Raw genomic sequence first — 16,504 nt, 5'->3', positions numbered from 1 at the left:
TTTTAATGAAGATATTAATTACACCAACTAGAATTGTGAAAAAATGGCTAAATGACCAATATTACCATAAATATTCACTTATAAGTCCAACTGCAAACTGAAGAGGCCTAGATCTGTCATTGCATACAATAATGGCTTGTTTGTGTCTCCACAGTTTGCTAGGAGGAATCAGTAGAACAAACAACACAGATCTTAATCATCCAGCATATTATGGGAAGGGAGATCATAGCATATGGTGTTTGCATGGTTGGACTTGACTTATAAGTTATTCTGGGTGTGTTCAATAACCTGGCTATGTCACATGACTGGAGCAATATGGTGTGAACTTTGGACTAAATACTTCAAATAAAAAGCACTCTGCAAAACCTGATTGCATTAAAGAAATTCTGTATGCATTATTTGTCAATGTGCATAAAAAAAGCAAATACTTGCTTATCTTGACCAGATCTCCAAGCCTGATTGTAAAGCAATGGGACAGCTGATTCAGTCTGCGACATTATGTAAAGAAGCATATAGAACACTGAATCAAATATGTTCATAACCACAATCTCTGATATCCTCAAACTTTATTGTGAAAAAAACCCCGGAATCATCAATACGAAGTATACTGAATCACATACCTATCTGCAAAACGTCATCTTCATCATCCCCTACTTCTGGTTTAACTTCTTCAGCTCCCACCTCGTAATAGTCTTCGTTGAAGTACCTCTGACAGGGTAAGAAAAAGGCCATTATAAGAAGCTATGGTAATGGTTCAAAAGCCCGGAGAGTGATAACTTACATGTAATGTTCCATCTTTCAATATTCATTCAGACTTCCTTACAAGTGGCTAAATATCAAAGCACTTAGAGTTTCAAAACCATTCTTCTCTTCTTGAATAGCAAACACAACAGCCATTGAATACATCCCGTGAGACAGTCCAAGTCATTGTCGTATTTCAAGAAGCCAGAAGATTAAGAACCAAGCTCTAATTTTATAAACGTCTCATCTCTAGGAAAATACAGTGTATGTAATTAAAACAAGGTTACATATAAGTAACATGAGATTATAACATAACTATTCCAATAAAACATAATACGTACTGTATAAAGACACTTAAAAGATGGTCTGCTGCCACATAATGCATGGTGTTGGCAGGGTCTATGTTGTTAGTCCTAATGTTTCTTCCTAACAAACTGCATAGACTGAGATCTGCTGGCACATTATGTGAGGCCAGATCTGATGTAGTATGACTTGACTTACAAGCAGATATATACAGTAGGGTATAATTCATATAAATTGTCATTTCCTGAAAAGATATTGTGTTCTCTAACTTCCTCTTTTGTTGAGTTGATGCAGATAAATCAGGAAAATCTAACTTGGTATACCTTGAATTGGAAGTATACTAAATAGCTTTTCGTTAGCTTTGAATATGATGCATCAGATAATCAGCAAGGCTGATTGACACACAGGGTATGCCAATATACAAGGTATGCCAATATACAGCTTTAAGTATGACACAAAATCCTTCATCAACAGCACAATGAATGGAAAGTTCAACCTTTACTGCCATGGGTGTTATGAGGGTATAATGAATCAATTTCTGAGAATATGTACAAAAGTCACGAAAGCAGAAACTGGGTCAGAATAGCCTACTTATTGTACTTTTTAATTACTTTCATTCACATGCAGTTAGATACCATTTGTCATGACTGAATGTAAAATATTAACGTTTATGGGTGTAATGAATGAACAGCTGAAAATACAAAAGTTACATCTGAACACTGGTTCACGTTGACCTAGTTTTGTATTTTTTATTACTTCTGTTGAGATGTACTTAGATACCATTTTACATTCTGTGTCTTAATTAGGGTTTATGATATAGAGGGTGTAATGATCTGAAAATACAAGTCATTACATGTGATAACTGAGTCACACTGACCTAGTTTTTGTATGTTTGAATTACATTTTATCAAGACATATCCACATACTTGTTTTCACATGTGCTGGTGAAATATGGTATATTATATTCAGGTTGTAATGAATGAACAGCTGAAATACAAAAGCCACCCAAGAGTAGACATTTTGCCATGGCCGAGTCACTCTCCCCAAGATATTGACGACATAACAATGAAATGAATGGAAAAGCAAATACACAAAAGAATAAAACAAAGGAATAAATGGATGAAACTATATCCACACCAAACGTCATTGGCAAAGGGGAAAAAACAGCATTTATAAAATTGTATAAATCTGTGTAATAATGTAGACAGAGGATCTGAAAGCATTAACATGAACAAAACTGATTGTACGTTTACCAGTAAAATTTGATTTGTGACACAATGCCACTATTCTGATGCAATCCATGGTAGCCACTGATCTAAAGGATGAGATTTGTGCACTTAGCTATTTTCAAATATTGCATAAGCCATGTAATAATGCTGTTGTTGTTATAGTTTTTGGGTTTAATGCCATTTCTCAGCACAATATAAGCTATACAGCATGGTGACCTGCATAACTGGTGGAGAAAGAACCCATGAAAAACCCACCTAAGAAAAAAAAACTCACGGGAAGCTATTGGAAGCTTTCTCATATACTCATACTGATCGAGCCCACAAGGACAGAGGTGAGATGGTAGTGATCGGTAAAGGCGAATACTTTAGATCACTCAACCACCTGGGGCCCCATGCCATGTCATAACAATTATTTTTCTTGTGGTCATTTAAAGCTGTGTCACACAAACTGCAGACATGACTTTGGTCCTCCATAAAAAAAGCGAAAAAATGTTAGGGTGGGTGGGTTGTGGGTCCTCCCCCAATGGAGTCTCGAGGGGCAGCACCCTCAATCTGGGGGTCTAGGGGGATGAAGGCCCCTGTCCAAAAATGCATTTTACACTCATAAAAAACTGCTCCTGGCACAACTTACGATCATAAAATAAACAAAAATGATCATTTGAAAAACTAAAAAAAATGCCAAAAATGTTCAACTTAGAGTTCAATAATTTCACAATATTTATAGTAACATGAACTTGTTCTCCAAAACTACTGATGCTGAAGTTATTTCATGTGCATGTCAGTGTTCATGACGTAATTTCTCAATTTTTGGAGCAACTATATTATATTTCTCTCTTTTCATAACAAATCTGTAAAATAAACACCCATGTATATCAACTATATACAAATAATCCCATACATTCACTTGTCTTTTTCTCCAATGGACACAACCTGTTGATATTGCAGTCGAGCTTTTTTTGCAGCTTTGGCAATGATCTCTTTAGCCTTCCTTTTTGTCACCACTGACTTTCATGGCTCAATGTGCAATCGTTTCTTTTCCTTCTCAATGAGAGCCTTTTTCCTTTCAAGCTGGTGCTTGGCAACATGCAGTACGCATATTCTGGCAGAGGACTACATTCTGTTCTCTCATGCAAGAAATCTTTCTTCTTAGAGTAATTAATTGCACTTTTTCCAGATGCCTTCTGAGCCTCAATTTTTTCCGTATGCAGCTTATTTTGTAGGTGCTGAGCCAAACTCTTCCAACTGTGATTACCGTAATTCAGATCTTTACTGCAGAGGTCACAAAATGCCAGTCTTCTAGCATTCAGTTTTCTTATAAACTGACCAACAAAATTTCTGTTAACTTTTCGCTCCAAACATTCCCATTTCCATATGTTTTTTAAAGCATTATCTAAACTTTTCGTGTCATGGTCTCTCTCAACAACTTGGGACACTATGTTTTGCAAGCATGCTTCTTCTTTCCACTGCCATCATTTTCCATTATACAAAGATTCATTGGATGAATTTAAACCTTTCACCAATCAGAATATTCTTTACAAGAGTTGCATGCTAACTAATATATGGAACAATTAATTTACAAGAGTTGTTGCAGAATGGGAGCGGACAGACGGCTTTTAAAAAACTGGATCGGAGACGATAAAAAAAATGGACTATATCAAGAAAAATCTGACTCAAGTCAGGAGAAAAGCAGAATTCCACTTTAAAGTGGAGAAAAATCATGTCTGCAACTGGGCAAACATCAAAGCAAGACAGGCTTTAGTTGCATTTGTTTAATACAATTAAAGTAGTGAAAAGTAAATTCATAAAACTTTAAAGAAAAATCTACTCTAGGGATTTATATTGCAAGAATACACAGTCTAGGAAGATCGAGGGTCTTTTAAGTTAAGATTTTAAGAAAAATCTACTCCAGGGATTTATATTGCAAGAATACACAGTCTGGGAAGATGGAGGGTCTTTTAAGTTAAGATTTTAAGAAAAATCTACTCCAGAGATTTATATTGCAAGAATACACACAGTCAGTCTAGGAAGATGGAGAGTCTTTTAAGTTAAGATTTTAAGAAAAATCTACTCCAGGGATTTATATTGCAAGAATACACAGTCTGGGAAGATGGAGGGTCTTTTAAGTTAAGCTTTCAAGAAAAATCTACTCCAGGGATTTATATTACAAGAATACACAGTCTGGGAAGATGGAGGGTCTTTTAAGTTAAGATTTTAAGAAAAATCTACTCCAGGGATTTATATTGCAAGAATACACATTCTGGGAAGATGGAGGGTCTTTTAAGTTAAGATTTAAAGAAAAATCTACTCCAGGGATTTATATTGCAAGAATACACAGTCTGGGAAGATGGAGGGTCTTCTAAGTTAAGCTTTTAAGAAAAAATCTACTCCTGGGATTTATATTGCAAGAATACACACTGTCAGTCTGGGAAGATGGAGGGTCTTTTAATTTAATTAATGAGGTGACTTATCATGGAGGAATGCTGATCATGAACACCTGATAAAGATTTTGAATCCACACGTTTTGTTTTGGATAGAATATTTGATCATCGCCAGTCATTAATATACTTCCTTGCCATTTCAGCACTGAAATTTCTGCTATAAAAAACATTCATTTGTTAAAACGGTCATCTGACCTTAATCTGAATACCAATTGATGAAAGAGACCATACACTTTAACATTTTTGTCTTATTTTTGTTTTCATGGAACACAGTGCATCAGAACTGGACCTAAATGGAAAGCTTAATCTGATAGATGATTGGATGGATAAGGTTAATAAAATATGCCCGTACCTCTTTTTCGTAGGGCATAAAGTTCCTGAACTTTTTATTTTATCTTGAGATAATCAAACGTAATCATCACAAATTCTTTGTCCCACCGAAATAATAAAAAAGTCCCTACCTTCATCATTTCATCGTGTTTCTTGGGATCAAAATCATCTTCCAGATCATCTTCATTAAATCCAATGGTCTGGTTTCCTGTAATTTCCTTCAGCTTCTCAATCTTTGCAATGATCTCTTGTCGCTTCAGATTCTTCAGCTGTTTCAGTTCCTCTTTTTTCTGCTCCTTTTCCTAAATGTGTCCATTAAGTCAGCTTTTAACATGCTGGTTTTTATATATGTGTTCATTTTGTATTAAATAAAAACAAAATGGATACAAATATATAATCAAACATAATACATTCTCCCTTCAAATTATTTGAAAATGGCATATCAAAAGTACAGGGATTTTTTAATAATATGTATACTATGAACATTAGACCTACAACTGTGTGAATCTGTGACAAGATATCAATTTCTGGAATAAAATATGTTTCTTTCATATGCTTACCCAATCATGATTTGTTCAGATCCTTCCACTACCTGACAAAACCAGTTATCTCAAGCACAAAGGGAGGTTAACTTGTTTAAACTGGTGAATCTCGCATCGGACCAACATCTTACGGCTTGAATAATAATACAGGTCAGCATTTTTTTGCTCAACTGTTAGGCATATCGTGATTACCACAATCACATTATCTGATATGCTGATAACACAACCCAGGAAGAAAAATAAAACTGTATGGAAAAAAGTAAAATCTCCCTTTTCTTTCCCTCAGTGCATTTCAAAGATCAATTCAATGCCCTGACATGGTTCTGTCACCAACAGTGCATTTCACATACCGTATCATATAATGTGATCTAACTGGTACCCACTGCATGTATTGCAAGTTAGGTGATTCTTTCCTTAGATAAAACATATCTTGCAAGCTCCACATCTAATCATGCCTACTGCTGCCCATCATCCAAGAGAACACAGTGATGGCATATAAACAAAATCAGTCAAACATTGTGTTTGGCATTTCATTACGATTTTCCTTAATCAATACAAAACTATAATAGCTTCCTTTTAACTGTTTGAATTTCTGAGACAAAATCATCCAGTAAAAGTAAAATATGTGAATAAGACCTTAAAGTTGAGAATGCCTTATACTGTTTTATTCACCTAAAACACCAAATACATGGCAAATGACAAATTTGCAGGTGAACATATCCCACTGTATAGGGTGATGTAGGGGCTTCATGTAAAATCCTGACAAATTATGTTAAATTTAAAAAAATGTATATATATAATTCCACTTTAGAGAATACAAGCAAATATTACCAAGAACTATGAATATATTTACTTCTGCTGTTTCAATTATTTTTGTGTTTAAAATGACATTTTCATTGCTACTTGTATTCATGGACTGGAAGTGGTTCATTTGTTTCCACAGATGGATCACTGTTGCTTGGTTTTTCAGTATGTGGTTCATAGTGACAGTGAAATACACAAGAAATGATAACCCACAAAAATAGTGAGATCACAATACATCAAAATGACATCGTTCCTTAGAACAAAAAAAAAATAAATGAAAGAAAATATATCTTGCAAATTAAAACTGATGACCATTTGGTTACTATGAATCAATCACTAATCTGTAAATTTCAACCAACTGCACACATTACACAGTGTTCTGACAAGTTTTCCTTAATAAAATCTCATCATCTTGAATCTGTTTCATTAAAACGTTTCTTGTGTCAAAAGATGCTAGTAATAAAATCTGATCCAGTCATATTACCATCTTTTTCCTGTCTTTAGTTTCTTGTCTCTTGTGTGCCCTCTTTGTGTCTTTCTGGCGTACTGAATCCTCCACTTTGCGGGGAAAGCTTTTTATCTGCAGGAAAAAAATAAAGGATAAAAAATATGTTTATGAAAACTGAATGTGCACATTAAGATGCTACAACACTTTAAGCATGTCAGCAAGTGTCAATTTAACGAATCAAAACACAGCAAACTTCAAGGTAATATGTTAACATGCATCGGTGATCATGTGATTATCCTATATCCAATCAAAGCACAGCAAACTTCAAAGTCATATGTTAATTAGTAATCACATGATGGTATTATATTCAGCCTATCTTTGCCATCTGTCTACAATATGAAACAAGTCTGTACTTTTGTTCCAGCAAATAGGTTCTGTCTTGTCAAATCTGCTATAGCAGTTACCTGTTTATATAGATCATTCACAATAAGCGTAAATTATTTTTATCTCACTGTAACATACACACTTATGGTTGCAAGAGACAGGTTTAAGAGCTGCCACTGACAGGTATGAGGGCTGCCATAGACAGGTTTGAGGGCTGCCATTGACAGGTTTGAGGGCTGCCATAGACAGGTTTGAGAACTAAGTATGTGGTCTAAAAGGCATATCACTGATTTAATGCCCTGTCAAATTATTTCAAATTTAAACTTCATCTATTATATTAATTATACACATTTTTAGAACTTTTATCAAGCCTTCTTATTGGCATAGTCTCTTGTGACCCATTTCACATCATCCTTACTACAGCTGTAGCTTTTAATCTGGAATCTTTGCCAGGATAAAGCTGTGTCAAGTTATATATTAACCTGACAAGCTATGTGAGTGAGGTGGCAGTAACACAATTGTCAAGATGGCAACCTTGGCAGCCATATCAAATATCAGAGTAACAATAGGATCAATTACATGCCATTAGGAATGCTTCAATATAAGCTACAGCTGATGAGGTGTGGCAATCACATTTCAAGATGGTGACCAAGGTAGAACGTCAGAAAGACACCATTTTCACTTAGGACCGGCAAAACCAAAGGATGAAAATACACATGTATCAGGCTTCATAAAAATCTTTTGCCAAGATACCTAGACTGGGAGGAAAGCCTATAACAAAATTATCAATTTGGCAACTATTGTGGTCTACTAGGATACTGAGTAAGTAAAGCCAGAATGAAAATAAAAACCTAACTCAAGAAATGTCAGGAAAAAATATTTTGCTGAATATCACAATAAAGGTTACAAGATTTCAAGATGAATATCTATACCAAGTTTCTGCAGATTTTAGCAGCCCCAAATTTCATTTAAACTGAAACAATCTTAGTTCCATGATAAATGTAGAGTTTAATTCTGGAAATACTTCACAAAACATACCACATCTGCATCAGGTTCTTCAAATCTGAAATTGTATTTCCTCTCAAACTTCTCTTGTTTTTCCAGAATATCTTCTTCCTCAGAAAACCCCTCTCCATCATCCACTACTTCCTCGTATGTTGGCACCCTGTGAAAAAGATTTTACTCCACATATTAATTATGATTAAAACATTCCAAATTTAGTACAGTAGGCCAGAAGCAAGCAACTGAGTGATATGACAATGATATATAATATATTACAGTGAAGCCCGAGCTGAAAGATCAATGCTTTAGGAGATGGTCATCAACAGCAGTTAAAGATTCTGATGCACTGCCTCTAGATGAGTTATTATGAATCTGGATCAGTGTCTTGTCCCAGTCAGTGTCCATCCTAAGCTGAATTTAATAACATTGAATAAATTTGACATATGATATAAATATTTTTATTTTCATTACTTTCTGGGTGTCATTATATAAAAAATCTTACTAAAGGCTGATGTGTATTCGATATGTATTAACTATTAAGTCATTTATACCATTTTGTCTTATGTTATTAAATGTATGACCAGTAGCATTTTCAGGGTATTGGTCTGGTGGGCTTGCAGGATTTTGTGCCACGTTTCATGCACTACCTATACCTCTCCTACTTCCTGTGGTGCTCCAAAACCCTGGAGCAGAATCTAACTTAGAAACTACTGAGATAATAATGATAATAATGAGGAATCTGTATAGTGCCTAATCTTTAGAAGCTCTAAGCGCTTTATAACATTAGACAACACCTATAACATAAAAAAACCCATATATAATGATATGAATACAACAAAAAAAACTACATAAAATTAGAAAACATCCGCAGCCTGTATAACTACATAGACACTTACTGCACATGAAAAAAAAACAAAGCAAATTTTATATTATGTTTCTCAAAGAATACTTATCTTATTACATTAACATTTGTGATACAAACCTGCTGCCTCCCAAATCCAGTGCTAGTAAAATATGAAAATTCCTCCTTTTTACTCTATATCATATACACAAAGGGCATTAACTCCCCTTGCTACCACAAGGTATTGCCAGTTTTCAAGCCAAGCAAACTATCATACCAAAAAGGAAGTTCGCATGGTGGTGGTGGGGTTTGGAATGGTTTTTAAGTAATGTGATCAGGTAAGTATTCTCAAAGTAACACAATTTACTTAAAAATTAGCTTTCTCCTTCAAATACATTCTCCGATCACATTAACATTAGGAGAAAAGGTAATAGAAGGAGGGATTATTGGCAAAAGCCTTGAATAATGTTGATATATAAACAGTCTTTCTTGATGTATCACAATGACATAATCCAAAATGTCTTTATATAAATTCACAGTACTTCCAAAATAGTTACTTTGTTCTATAGTTTCTGAGCACCTTGTAATTCCAATGTATGATGCAAATAAATAAATCCTATCAAAAACTTAAATACAACTAAATGACTGTTTCCACTACAGATGTTTGAAATACGAATAATACTTTTGTTATTCATTATCTTATATAAAAAACTAAAACAATTTCAGAACCAGGATGAGGGCCAAAAGTTCATTACTGGATCATTCTAACTTGTAAATAAGGTCAGGTCCTTTAACAGCCAACCAATCAAAAATCAGGTAAGCAAATCCAATTAAATTTGTCAACAAGATTACTCCTATATCTTTCAAGGCCACAGAAACATATTTACTCAAATGAAATTACCTCAATCTGATTAAAACTCAAATCTTCACTGTCCTACATGAAGATCTGCCAGCAACCACATAAGGATTAAGTTTTGGTGACCTCTGAATTAGCCAAGTGAAATGCAGCTTTCAAAAATCTGAAAGCGAATCAAATTGCTATGCTCTCAAACCACACTGCTTGGTTTCCAAATGCAATGATATAAGACTTCATCTGATTAGCTGATAAAATTAGTAATTATGGTAATAGCATAGGTCACCAGAACATGACCCTAAGCATCTGCTGTCAAATTTTCATGTAGGACAGTGGAGGTCTGATTTTAATCAGACTGAAAATGACCCCATCCCAAAGTGCAAACCAACAATGGACAAACTTAGCTATTTAAGATGTTGTCATCTAAATGACCCATTCTACAATCATGAATAAAATATGAATCACATATATTATATATACAAAACAGATGTTTCAAATTGAAACATTGTGATCAATTGCAAAGCTAGCAGATACTGCTTTAATTTCATGAGCTGAAATACTTATGAAGTGATCTTTTGAAATATCAGCAGCGTACACAGAGTGCATAAACTGCTAAAGCCAAGATGACAGGGATTAAAAGGTGGTATCCTGCTGTCTTGCCTCTGTAGGGAGAAATATTCATCTGCTCTTGCCATTACTTGTCGCTGTGTGTGCTTCAAGTAGTGCTTGCTGGCGAAGCCAGAATTTTGCATGGCTGCTGTTCTTAACTTATCTAATAAATGAGAGGGAGTATGTGACGATTCTCTGCGGGTCTTGGCTACAAACCATACAATCTGAGGTGAAGATAGCTTAGGTCAACTGAAAGGGTAATTAACTTGCTCACTCTGCATGCTGAAGCTAAAACTATCAGTAAACAAGTTTTGTATGATAATAGCTCCTGTGAGGTTGGAGCTAATGGCTTGACTTTCTCCGAGTTTGGCTATGTTAGGACCCAGGACAGATTCCATTTTGGAAACTGATTGAGAGATTTTGGTCATTTCAAATCAAAATCAGCTAGTTAGGTATGATAGATTTTTATTATGACTGATGTATCAGATATCATGGAGCAGTAGTCTTTGATGGTAAATGGTGCCATCTTTTTCTTGTCATAGAGTTGGAGAAATAAGTATTTGGATGAATTCACAGTATGTCTGTACTAGTCTTGTGTGATTTCCCTGTCTGCACTTTGTCTTTTGCTGACTATTGCAGTACTGCAAATGAAGTTTCCAGAGTTACTGCCCTTTGTTTACAGGATAAAGACAAAAGACACATTTTCATTTTTTAGTAAGGATGGATTTCCAAATGTTGACACGATCATGGAACGTATTACAAAAATTCAGACATATAGCTAACATTAGCTCCAAGTCTAATTTCTTTCCTCAGGCATAGATTTTGGGTGAGGGTGGCACAAAGTTGTGCAGCAAAGGGTTATGTGCTTTACAATATCTCTATAGTTTATGTCTGAAACATTGAAGGAAAATCTTCCTTGTATTTATTAATGACATTAAAGAAAATATTTGCAAAAATAAGTTCTGGAATATTTTGAAATCTGAGGTCTATACATCACTGATAATAACATAAGTTGATGATCACTCAATGAAATATTAAATATAAGTATTGGTTAAAATTTCATCATGTGACATAGAAAACTGCCCAAATTATTAGTTACAATACTAGAAATGAACTATGTAATAATAAGTGTTCATGTGCCCATCTTATCTTTTTTGACAATATGTAACATTGGAGTTAAGATATAGTTCTGTTATATATTTCATCACATTTGTAACTTTTTGTAATTATAAGATTTGAACTTCAAATTGTGCAAGAACATTGAAGTCATGAAGCCTGAAAAAAGATTACACTCAAAGTCATAACAGCCTTTGCTTCGTAATGGTTGTTCATGCAGTCTGTAATTAATTTTAAGTTTCATGGCTTCATGAATCGTGTAAATTATGTAGCTCAATCGTTGACAATTTGAAAAGATAAAACATTTTCTTCCACTACAGAAATTTTAAAAAATCCTGATATCCTGTACTTGTGTAAGTAAATTCTTAAATGAAGGTAAAAGCAAGGGAAATAACTCACTTATATCAGAAAAACAAAAACATAAATAGACAAACCTGTCTTTTTCCTTATCTAGGTATCCCTTATTGAAGATGTAGTCACTGATAAATTTTTCTCCTTCATCTAGCTTTGGATTCTGCCAATAATCTTGCAGACCATCCTTGAACCAAAAAAAGGTTTAAACTGGTTAACAAGCATTCCACAAAATATTTCCCCCAACAGTCAATGACTTCAACATACAATATAAACATTGTTGATCCTGCCACTGAAAAGTGGTACCTATGTCTAGACACTAATCACTCCATTACGAATATTACTGGACTTTCTCTTACAGACTATTCAGTCTTTAACAAGCTTTTGACAATGCATCTGCCTGAAAATGATTGTGACATCCTTATTTATTATCTGAGATAAATTTTCCACAAATATCAGTTCAAATCTTTACATCGTTTTCAAGCCACTGAATAAAATCAAAGTTTGACCACCATAATTTCATAGTGCTTTAAAACCTAGCGGAATCATGTCATTTCAAAGAAAAATCATACTACCATACTATTCTTGATACTGTCACTTGACACTGTCAAAACTACAACATAGATTCTTACGATTTATTATGACAATCATGTCATCACTAGTAACTTTAGAAATGTGTTGCCTGTGTCTCACACTTTTCTTGCAGATGAGAATGAATTTTTATTTTAACAGTGTCTGGGCATTACAAATACTTACTTTTAAAACTACACTACAAAGTTGTTTTGTAAAACTCATGGTTTAGTATTAAACTGTATTTACTAAAGAATACTGATTTACTAATGTGGAATAAAGTATGCATCGGAAGAGTAAAAACAACTATTATATAATAACTACATAAAAGAAACGTAAGAGTGAGACAATAGGCTGAGTTACACAGACAGTCAAAGACAGAGACATTGACTCACTATTTCAATTCCAGCTAGTGGTCCTTTGCTTTTCTTTCGTCCTTTCTGCCATTCTAAATAGTCTGTCTCTTCCTTCTCCTGCAATTTTTCATTATATTTAAAAGTAATCATATCTGACAAAAGTTGACTTATTATGTAAAAGATACAATTACAATTTTAATTTCTTGGACCTTGACCTTTGACCTCCAGGGCTGTGACTCAATAGGGACATGCCTATGCCATTCTGTAGACTATCTATGAAGCTTGATGAATACCAGATAGAAGATGCTTGAAGTATATAGAACAGAAATCAAACAAATTAGCTTTCTTGATCTTTACCTTTCACCGTAAAATCTCAAAATCAGTTGGAAGCTGCCCTTTTCAACTGTAGTGTTTTTTTAACGTTTAACAAAAATGACTAAACTTATCGTGTCGAAAAGAATTTGCTATTTTAGCTCCAGTGACCTTGACCTTGGATCTTGCAGCTCCAAAAATAATAAATCAACAGGTTTCTACCACTACCCATAAGGCCCATTTGTGGTTTGAGAAGAAATAAAGTTATGTTCAGAAACCACACTGCCTCTAAGGATGAATAGGTAGACATGTTTACGGACAGACTATCACTCTTACTCGTCATCCCTCTGGTACTGGTACTAACAAAGTCCCATTTATACAGCCCATTTTAACAAAATAGAAGTAAACAAAATAAATACTTACCATGTCCTAGTGTAGCAGTGATTCTGCACCTGTTCTTGTTCAAATACTGTTGAAACTCTGAGTGCAACAACCTACATATTTTTGCTCTACAGAAATGTCAACATCTAAACATCTAAAATAAAGCAAATTATATTGAAATACCCACCCATTAAAAATTAAACCTTACTTTTATTGTCTGACTTGTACCCTTTCAAAATGGCGGGCTAAATTCTGATTTTGTATTGTGCTGAGGAGACTTTGACCATCTCTCTTGTTATGAAGGTGCCAGTTTCCTAGGAATTAAACATTATTTCCATGGCACAAAAACAACAAGGAGATAGTCTAAACAACATGGAGATGGTTTTTCAAGCAGCATTCATTTACGAAATGAAAGGTAAGTCACTCTTGCTTCTATTCCACTTTATCCATGAAGAACACAACATGATTGGTACTATACTCAGTCCAATACTTTGAAATGTTTTTAGTTTGTAATCAGACACAAAATTATGTACAAGAAAACCTGACTGTACAGTTTTAATTTCTACAACATTGTTGAAATGTCTGATATTATTATATGACAAGGGAAAACAAATTATGCTCTGTTAACAAGATGAGACCCTTTTGTGAAGTTGATGGCTGTCATCTGAACAAATTGTGTCACAGATGTTTAACTGTATGATTATACAAAAAGTGTGATTACCAAAAAAGAAAGTAAAAAATGTATATGGATGGAGTTTAGGATCAATGAATTGATGTGTATTAAAGTGAAGGCAGAACTGGCCGTAACTGAATTAGAAGTCAAAGACTAGTAGGAATATCATGCATATAATTTTTCAGTCCTATCTTTTTTCTTCATTAAATCTTTCCTGTCTTCAGACAAATAGACCCCCTTTTTAAATGGAGGGGGAAATTTCTCTGGTCCTTAAATATTAGTGTTAGAATAGACTCGGCTAAAATGGCAAAAATATTGCTTGATTCGCTGCTGCCTTTATCAATGCCACAGTAGTGCCAGTTGAGCAAATATTTACGTTGTATTTTATTCTGACCTTTTCATTCACTGTTTTCTTCCTCTCTACCAAAATATCTTCATCATCAGAGCTGTCAGTTTCCAGTGTAGCTTTGAAGCTGAAATATTTACAAAGCATAACAATAATTTCATGGTTATATTTCCCTTTCTATTTGTGTTGCATTCTTCAGCATATAGCGTGTCACCTGCGAATGGTATTGCTACAATGTAGCTTTCGGCTTAAGCAGGTGAGACAGGAACTTATTGCTTTTAATAGATGGACTCAAATTTCAGACTCACAATAAAATATTACAAAAGTTTTGGTTGATTTCAGGATGGTAACCTTACAAATTTGGACAAAGCATTTGGATAACTTATGCCACCACCACTGCCACTGGAAAAATGATACCTATATTTGTAAAAGTGATACTTACAATTGACCAATCGCAAGGTGACACAAATTTAGCAGTGATGACAGAGCTACTGATTTTTATCTAAAAACACAAGTATTAGATTTCCCAATCAAAACAAAAACATAACTCTCTGATTCAAATACAAAACAGAAACATGCCAAACACATTGAAAGATCAAGTGAAACGAAAACTCAAGAGTAATGTGCTTCTCCAATTCATGTCAAGCCTCTCATCTACTTAACATTTCATTTTCACCATGCTAACATGAAGACAAAAAGTTAAATACACTCTAATCCATCTTCAATTAAGGTTACACTAATTCCTGTTTCAGCATAACCAACTCATGCATCTCAGGGTAAAAGAAGCAATCCTTTGATGCTAAAAGGTTATGCATATAATGATAACTGCGGCATGGTTGTAAAAGTCACATTTTCAAAAATACTGGCAAGTAATGAGAAACCAATAGTTGGAGTAAACTATTTTTGGGGTAATACTTTTGTATGAATGGTCTGAGAGGTAAAAGCTTTAGGAAGCCATCTGTTATATCTCACTGATTCTGAATGCTGTAGTAAAAGTCACTAGAATGCAGTTCTTATGCAAAAAGCAAGGCCTTAGGTCTACAACTGATAGGGTGAAGGCCAGGGGCTTCGTGTTCTGCTTTGAGGGAAAGGGTCACTAAACCAGATATAGATGCCCTTTTAGGGGAGTTGCAAGACCCATGGATCATTATGGCAGTCAGGGATCGTCCTGGGCTTCGCCAATGTCGCAAATTGCGATTTTTTTTCCTTATTGGCGACAAAAATATCCCATCTGGCGATTTTTTTGGCGACATACTTTTTGGTTATTTAATTTGTACATACAATCATGGATTTGGACTGGATAAATTAAAAGGCAGAACGAAAGGAAGCCACAAACTTGACTAAGCAATGCATTGGAATCAATCTGTTACACAAACGATCCTTTGTTCTTATTGACAACCCCATCTTTACAGTGCATTGTTACATCATAATCTGCTTATGCTGACATCTGGGCTGAGGACTGTATGCTGCGATACAGTCAATCATGCTACCGCACTATACCTACAACTGACCGACTTCTGAAGACGCGAATAGAACAGATACAATTAATTGTATGGCTAATCCTTCTGTTTTTTTTTATACATATACCAATACAATAGTTTTGCTGAACCTTCATAGAAAACTGATAACCTTTGAAGTACCGACTACTGTGTATAAATACAAAGCAAATGGAAAAAATATCAATCACAATTGCATCTGTCGCCAGTGCAGCATTTTACTCATTGATCTTTTCCTTTTGCCATCAGTCCCGTGTTACGGCTGCAGAGACTTAAACTCCGCAACAAGAAATAGCAAAAAAAAAAAAAAAAAAACAGTTTTGCATAATTAATAATAATTATTTATTTCTCAAAATACAGGAGTGAAAGAATCCCTAAA

The 16,504-nt window shown here is 34.5% G+C and overlaps 1 protein-coding gene across 1 annotated transcript in view; it reads right to left on the bottom strand.

The window, feature by feature from the left end:
• Positions 1 to 16,504, bottom strand: part of LOC149807705 (protein KRI1 homolog) — a 54,395-nt gene that overhangs the window by 21,045 nt on the left and 16,846 nt on the right. The window contains exons 6-12 of the mRNA XM_089969539.1: positions 14,678 to 14,756; positions 12,957 to 13,034; positions 12,075 to 12,178; positions 8,258 to 8,384; positions 6,872 to 6,967; positions 5,173 to 5,343; positions 621 to 708 (exon numbers count right to left, since the gene is read on the bottom strand). Coding sequence (XP_089825665.1) covers positions 621 to 708; positions 5,173 to 5,343; positions 6,872 to 6,967; positions 8,258 to 8,384; positions 12,075 to 12,178; positions 12,957 to 13,034; positions 14,678 to 14,756 — 743 coding nt within the window. The remainder of the gene's footprint in view (positions 1 to 620; positions 709 to 5,172; positions 5,344 to 6,871; positions 6,968 to 8,257; positions 8,385 to 12,074; positions 12,179 to 12,956; positions 13,035 to 14,677; positions 14,757 to 16,504) is intronic.

The sequence above is a fragment of the Sinohyriopsis cumingii genome, chromosome 1 (assembly GCF_028554795.1).
Source record: "Sinohyriopsis cumingii isolate HCF-2022 chromosome 1, ASM2855479v2, whole genome shotgun sequence".
NCBI lineage: Eukaryota > Metazoa > Mollusca > Bivalvia > Unionida > Unionidae > Sinohyriopsis > Sinohyriopsis cumingii.
Note: the sequence above shows the minus strand (reverse complement) of the source record. Positions and strands in the feature narration are given on the sequence as shown.